This window comes from Triticum urartu, chromosome 4 (genome assembly GCF_003073215.2).
Source record: "Triticum urartu cultivar G1812 chromosome 4, Tu2.1, whole genome shotgun sequence".
NCBI lineage: Eukaryota > Viridiplantae > Streptophyta > Magnoliopsida > Poales > Poaceae > Triticum > Triticum urartu.
In genome coordinates, this window is record NC_053025.1 from 79,922,181 (window position 1) to 79,929,805 (window position 7,625).

Here is a 7,625-nt window from a genome sequence, read left to right on the forward strand (position 1 = left end):
AGCGCAAATCGGAGTTAATGAACTCGCCACCGTTGTCGCATTGTAACACTTTGATGATCACATTGTATTGAGCTTTGACATAAGCAAAGAAACGTTGTAGGGTAGCGGATGTGTCGGATTTGTGGCGTAGAGGAAACGTCCATGAAAAATGAGAGTAATCATCAAGCACAACGAGATAATATTGGTAACCAGAAAAACTCACAACCGGAGAGGTCCATAAATCACAATGGATTAAATCAAAAGGAGCAAACGTGCGACTAGTGGAAGAGGGAAAAGGTAAACGTGGTTGGCGCCCAAGTTGGCATGCACTACAAGGAACATGAGGAGATTTATTACATGAGGTAAGAAAAGCATTGTCTAAAGAGCGAAGGGTATGAGGACTAGGATGGCCGAGCCGACGATGCCACACATCACCATCGGAGACAGTAGTGGAAAAGGCAGTGCGCCAAGCCTTGTTGCTGTCGTGAAAGGGGTAGAGGTCGCCGGAGCTAGCGTAGATCAGGATGACTTTCCGTGTGCGGAGGTCCTTCACAAGAAAACCAAACGGGTAAAACTCTATAGAGCAAGAATTATCCTTGGTAAATTGACGAACGAAAATAAGGCTGGTAGTGATGTGAGGTGAGAAAAGAACATCATGTAAATGAAAGTTATGTGGGGAAAGGAGTGTGGAGCCAGTGGCATGTATGGGGAGATGAGATCCATCTTGATAAATTATGCTTAGAAGGAGAATTTGAGAAGGTGAGGTTACCAGAGTTGTCGGTCACGTGGTTGGAGGCGCCGCTGTCGAGGTACCATTCGTTGGAGGAGGGTCCGGGGTTGGGGAAGCCGTGGGAGCTGTAGGCGGCGTGAAGCATGGCGAGGTGATCCCAAGACGGCGGCTGGTGTGGCGAGGGCGCGTGGTACGACGAGTATTGCACCGGATAGGCGTGGGCGTGGGATCCCGGACGTGGCCCAAGCACGCCAGCAGAATTGGGAGGAACCCAGCCGGGGCGTGGAGGAGGGATCGCCATCCCATAGGGGGCGAAGAAGCCCATGTAGGGGTTGTAGGCCGGCAGGGCGTGGCCACGACCGCCCGAGTAGCCGCGCCCGCGGCCGCGCTCACCACCATCGCCTTGACGAGAAGAGCCGTTGCCACGACCGTGCTGCTGGTTGGAGCCCCGATCCGAAGACCGATCCGCGCGCTCACCGGAGCAGGGGCCGGATCCGTCGTTGTTGGGGAAGCAGGAAGGCCCGGAGGAGCCGCCGGTGTCGGGGGTGCCGCCGCTCCCGTGGACAGCGAGCACAGTGGCGCTGGCGTCGGAGGTGCGCTGAGCCTGGTTCTCCTCGGCGAGTTTGACGCGCAAGAAGACGGTCTCGAAGGGTGGCAAGGGAACGGTGTCCCCCAGAACCACACGGATGGTGTCGAAGCGCCCGTCGAGGCCGTGTAGAAACTGCGTGGTGAGGTCGACCTCGGTGACGGCATGATCAATGTCCGCGAGACCGGTGGTGAGGAGCTTCATGCGGCGCGCATACTCGTCGACGAAAAGGTCACCCTGCTTGAGGTTGCGGTACTGCCGGTTTAGAATCATGTAGTGGGCCGCACGATTGGCAAGGAAGTAGTCTTGGATCCGAGTCCAGAGAGCATATGTGGTGGTGGCGCCGATCACATGATCGATGATCTGATCTGTAAGGGTGGCGTACATGGCGGGGACGACATGGGTGTCAAGCTCGAGGTAGTGGCTGTCGGCGTTGGGAGGTGGTGGATGATGGATGAGGTAGGTGACGTCGTAAAGGACCATCAGGAAGAAAGATTTCCACTTGTAGTAATTGTTTTCAGCAGGGTTCAGGAGGAACTTGATGTGGCTAGTGAGATCCACGTTGAGGATGGGGTGGCGAGCGGGTGGTGCCGGCGGCAGCGACTGTGGGTTGGTGGAGGAAAAGAGAGGAGCAAACTGGGAAGTAGGGTTGGGAGAGGTGCCGGTGAGGTGGGCAGAGGCAGTGCCGAAGACGAACGGCGGCGTGGATGTGCCGACGGCGGTGGCCGAGGATGAGCCGGAGGAGGCCGTCGAGGAGAGGGAGGCCGGCGAGGAGGCGGGCATGGTGGCCGCGGAGGAGGAAGAGGAGTGTTTGGCCATGGAGAGACCTGGAGACACTGATACCAAGTTAGACAATAAAATGATTGCCCTTGATCTCTGATTACAGTACAACAACAGTCATTACATATAGAAAGCCCAAGGAAGTAGGCACGCAGGCCAGGGCATTGGTTGAGATTCTAAATTCTAGGGCTGGATGTGCCAGACTATTACAACAGAAAAATATTTACATGTTAACACTGTTCCCCGCCTCGTCCGACGGCAGCGCAAGGGGGGGGTGGGTGTTCCGACTCCCAGAGGTGAGGTGAGAATTTTGGATTCCCATAGTTAGATTCCTATCTGAACCTGGCTTCTCTCAGCGATTTGGGAATTCTGGCCGTCGGATCTCCCCCTTTATGCAATTTGGGCCGTCGGATCTGCCCCTGAGATGAGCTGGGCCGTTGGATAAAATTCGGAGTTGGAGCACTGGACAGTAGTTTTGTTTTCTCACCTCGGTATATTGGGCAGATGTGGCTGAGCTGTTGGGTCTTTCGTCCGTGGGCCGTGCCTGTCAGTTGCTGTGGATAGAAGAGTGCCCAGTGCGGTCCTTCTGCGGTAGAAACCACATGCCACCACCTGTGATTTCGTTGCCCCGCCGAGGGTATTTTTGGGATTTCCAATACTGGACGCCACATGGCTTCCCTTGGTTCGACCGTTCGAGGCCTCACCCCAAATCGAGTGACAAAGTAGGGTTCCATCTTCTTCCTCTCCCTCTCCCCCTCCCTCGAATCTCTCGCGCAGCCGTCGCTCCTCTGCCTTCCCTCTCTCCCCGCTTGACCCGCCGCCCCTCGCGCGCCGCCATCCGCGCATTCTCCCCTGGACGCGGCGAACACGAGGAACAAGGATGGCGACTGGGCGCTGCGGGCACACAGAGCACGCCCCAGAGCTCCACAGCCTCTGGCTCGGCTTCTCGACCAGCGGCCGCCTCTGCGCGTGGGACAACTTGTGTGCCCTCATTGTTACCACTGAAGCCTGCTCAAAGGCGAAGGCCGCTCATCTCCATCACTGGGAGGAGCGCCAGCCGCCGAGACAGCCATCCACTTCGCCATTGCCGACGTCCTCGCCCCGGCAGATCGAGAGAGATGCGGAAAAGAGGCGGGAGGAAGAGGAAAAGACGTGCCAGCTCCATCCCCTCCACTGCGTTGTGCGCTTGGCTCTCACCTGCAACCATTCTACCTCCACCCCCTGCCAAATTCTCCATCCCTTTCTTACAGGTACCTACCTCCACACGCTCACTCTTTCTCATGAATTAGATTGCTCTCATCCCTCATGATGTCCTGTCTTTGATTAATCCCTATAATTTGTCTTCTTCGTTTGTGCAGATTCCTGTAAGTTCTTATTGTTCGGCTACCTGTACATGGATGTTTATCCCAAAAAATAGAGAAAGAATCAAGTGTTCCAAATGCTCAATGTGTTTAGGATCCATCGCAAAACAGTACAGATATAAGCCATCTAAAAACAGACTGGTCATTTTGTTTTCATTTGCTTTTGGTTTGGTACTGATCAATAAACTGCTTAATATGTTTTAGGATCCATTGCTTTTAGTTTGGTACTGATCAGTAATGAAAGCAATGGAGCAAAGCAATACTGATCCAACTGGTGTGGGGAGTTGACGGCCAACTAACCAAAAGCAATGAAACAAAATGAAACAAGAGAGATGGTTCAGAGGTGTGATGTACTTCCTTAGTCTTTGTTTTCCTTTTGTATCATTGCTCTTGATTTGTTTACTGTGAACTTTCTCTCTACAGTCACACGCCTATAATCAACCGGTCCAGGTAGACGAGATAAGGTAAATGTGATTGCATTAGCAAACTCCATTTTCGTGTAACAACAAAAACAGAGGAAACTCCATTTTATTGTAATTACAAACAAAGAACTTCTAGACGGCGAAGCTGCTACCCTGCTCCTCTCCCTGCAAACCTCCTGATAAATGAAATGTGCTATCTGTCCTAAAGGTGCTGCCCTATCTGTTTAGTGGAGGTAAATATGTTCAGGTTGCACAAGCATACCTGTGAGGGAGGTGGTCTGCTTAAGTGTTTTTACAGATGCAAGATACTAAATACTTCCCTATCAGTGTTTTTCTTCTCTTTAGAAGATTTGGAGGCCCTCAAATAGTGGTTGATGATAGCTTGGTTTTGTTGTTCTCCAATTAAGGAACCATCCCCGCATGCTTCTGTAAACTGGATGGTTGCATTCCGTTGGGAGGCGAGGGTTGCCACCATCGTTATCATGGTGCTCTGTTTCAGCGCGCGCGCGCGCGTGTGTGTGTGTGAGAGAGAGAGAGAGAGAGAGAGAGAGAGAGAGAGAGTGAGAGGAAGGAACCATACAGTGAATAATATGTCAGGGGCTTAGTACAAGCCCATAGAGTTGTCTGTTTTCCTGTGAAGAGCCGCCTCTATGCAAACACCCATGACAGATCCTTTTTTGTTCTTTTCTCATGACCTTAGCTTGGACACAAAATTGTAAATTACTTCCTTGCAAGAATGACCCGAGTTTGGTTTCTAATCCCCTGGATCTATTCGGATTGCCTATTTCTTAGTTGCATACAAATATGCACCTTGATTGCTATGGATAACCCAGTAGGTAATTCCCTCTCTTCTTGTTGATGCTTTGTCTTGCTTGGACGATAGAAGGTTCTGTACAGGACTAATTTAGCCAGACAGCTATAAATTGACCGAAAACACATATAAGCTTTCTATACATTAATAACTAGGGGGTTGGTGCACTCACTCAATTCTAAAATTGTTCATATCGATGTCATAGGTATTAGTATACAAGTGATTCTTTATTTGATTAAAAACACTACTCTTTGTTGTTGTAATCGGCATAATGATTTTTCGGTAGGGCATACCCCTCGGTAGGCTACTTAGCTAGGATACCCTATCGAGGGATATGCCTGATCTAATTTCGACAGTGGTGGCCCATATAGGTCCTGCTAAGTAAACATCGCGACGTGAGGGGAGTTCAGATCAACGCTCAAATCGGTTCCAGCATGATCTTCATGGCAGGGTAGATGTTCGTCTTCGGCGTCGCCACCTTCGCCGCCTACTCGGTTGGACCTCGGTCGGGTCGAGACCTTTGCTCTACATCGGATCATAAGATTTGGCAACATGGAGTATACGGTCGACCACCGCGGAAAGCTGATCATCTCCGGTTTGGCATCTCACCAGATCCAAAACTAGTAGAGGCCGGTGACGGTTTAATAAATCGGGGGGTGGCTGCTTGGTGGGGAGCCCGACAATAGACCAGTTTTGGGGCCCATGAACATAGGTGAAGACCTAGCCGTGGAGGGGATCCTTAGAGCCCAGAGAGATGACAAAGGACCATCTTGACGAGCAAGTCAAGGTGGCAGCATCTTACATCAGATAGATCTCCTGTAAAACCCTAGCCCCGGGCATCTATATAAGGTGGGGGCTAGGGCCTAGTGGTAGCAATTCCTATCTACATCCATAAAACCATACTCTCGGTAGTCTCATGCTCCATCCCCATTATAACCCTCGCACAAGGTACTCCACCATGAATGCAAACACAAAGCAGGACATAGGGTGTTACTCCTTCCCGAAGGCCCGAAATTGGGTAACTTCCTCGTGTGATCTCTGATCTGGTACTTCCGGCCATGTTCGCCACCCTACCGAGGGCATTGACAATTTTACGAACCATCAGTTGGCGTGGCACGCATGGGCTACGCTGGTCAGAGAACAAACCCAGATCAAATTGTTGTGCATGACAGGAAACTTCACGCCGGACCAGACTTCTAGCTTCGGCTCTTTCGAGCTCGAGGTTGATAATGTGTGTAATTGTTGGATTTTGTGTGGAGACTGTACATACCCCTCCACCCCCTTCTCCATTAGAGAGAGAGCCATCAGAACATGCCTACACTTCCAGCTTAGATTTTCTGAGAGAGAATCACCTACTCATGTGTTGAGATCAAGATATTCCAATCCTACAACAAGATCCTTGATTTCTAGCCTTCCCCAAGTTGCTTTTCACTCAAATCATCTTTCCACCATATCCAAATCTGTGAGAGAGAGAGTTGAGTGTTGGGGAGACTATCATTTGAAGCACAAGAGTAAGGAGTTCATCATCAACACAACATCCATTGCCTTTTGCAGAGTGGTGGCTCCTAGACTGGTTAGGTGTCGCTTGGGAGCCTCTGAGAAGATTGTGGAGTTGAACCAAGAAGTTTGTAAGGGCTAGGAGATCGCCTACTTCGTGAAGATCTAACCGAGTGAGCCAAGTCCTTTGTGGGCGATGGCCATGGTGGGATAGACAAGGTTGCTTCTTCATGGATCCTTCATGGGTGGAGCCCTTCATGGACTCGTGCAACCGTTACCCTTCGTGGGTTGAAGTCTCCATCAACGTGGACGTACAATAGCACCACCTATCGGAACCACGTAAAAAATCTTCGTATCATCATTGCGTTTGCACTCTCCAAACCCTTCCCTTTACCTTCATATGCAATGTTTTACTTTCCGCTGCTACACTTTTAGAATTGCATGTGTAGGTCGATTGCTTGACTTGTGCTAATTGCTAAAATCAGCCCGCAACTAAAATTGGGAAAAGGTTAGATTTTTATTTGGTCAGCTAGTCTAATTACCTCCCCTCTAGACCTACTTTCGATCCTACACATATCATTACTACTATGAGCTACATGCCACAAATTTATACTTGAGCAAACGTGTATGCAAACACCATATCAAAGGTTCAAACATGCTTGCCTGGATCAACGTAGGCAGAGGACGATCCCGCAAGATCTCCAGCAACGTTACCTCCTTTGTTTTCTATAAAACAAAAGGTGAAATTCCTACATAAATTTTATGGCCGTGCAAAAAGTTGTCCAAAAATATTTTCAAATAAATGCGATAAAAAACTAGACTGGAAAAGAAAATTTTCAGAAAAGGAATCAACTGAAAATGATTTGAGGTTAAAAAGTGATGAGGTTTTTAAAACCAAGGACCTTTTTATAATTAAAATAACCGCTATCGGGCCTTTACTGTTATCAACAGAAAGCACCTTTGAGGAAATACGTTTTCCAGCAAGGGAAACACACTCTAGCAGAAGACGTTAGCGAATTCACTCGAAAAGAATAAAACACTGATGGGTGGGTAGTGGAGTTTGAATTCCGTGGGCGAGAACAGAGGGAAGAGGATGGCCACCGGCAGTGATCGACGACGATCTGGGCTACGGGGATGGTGCAGGCGTGCTCGTGGAACCTTTCCGCGTCTGTGGGTGGTGGAGTTGGCCGCCGACGTGCACTACGGCGACGACAGCGTCACCTCCAGAAGACGACAACTTCGGTTGGCGATGGATCTCACCGGAGGGACCTGCAATCGTCAAATTGACGTGCGGGTCGGGTGAGTGGGAGCTCTAGGAGGCTATTGACAACATTTGGAATGTAGAGGGAGGATACCCACGTTGGACTCTTCTCGATACCCGAGGCAGATCGGGCGGCCAGAGCCGGAGAAGAAGACCTCCCTGAGGCCCTCTGTTGCTACTAGGTGTCAATTGGGAGCG

General features: G+C 50.2%; 1 protein-coding gene across 2 annotated transcripts; it reads left to right on the top strand.

Moving 5' to 3' along the window:
* Positions 1 to 2,767: 2,767 nt before the first annotated feature.
* On the top strand, positions 2,768 to 4,065 carry LOC125550782. Of its 2 annotated transcripts, XR_007301864.1 has the most exons (3): positions 2,768 to 3,325; positions 3,434 to 3,779; positions 3,860 to 4,065. XR_007301864.1 is itself a non-coding variant. In XM_048713871.1 (2 exons), the coding sequence occupies exons 1-2, from the start codon at positions 2,956 to 2,958 to the stop codon at positions 3,490 to 3,492; spliced, it is 429 nt and encodes a 142-aa protein (XP_048569828.1). In that variant the 5' UTR covers positions 2,768 to 2,955; the 3' UTR covers positions 3,493 to 4,065. The 2 variants fall into 2 exon arrangements, 1 of the variants encoding a protein (XP_048569828.1); XM_048713871.1 differs by having other exon boundaries at positions 3,434 to 4,065.
* Positions 4,066 to 7,625: the final 3,560 nt, after the last annotated feature.

Excerpts from the sequence above, each read along its gene's own strand:
- LOC125550782 (XM_048713871.1), top strand. The coding sequence starts at position 2,956 with ATGGCGACTGGGCGCTGCGGGCACACAGAGCACGCCCCAGAGCTCCAC. Across the intron at positions 3,326-3,433 it reads TCTCCATCCCTTTCTTACAG|ATTCCTGTAAGTTCTTATTG; the intron begins GTACCTACCTCC and ends TCGTTTGTGCAG.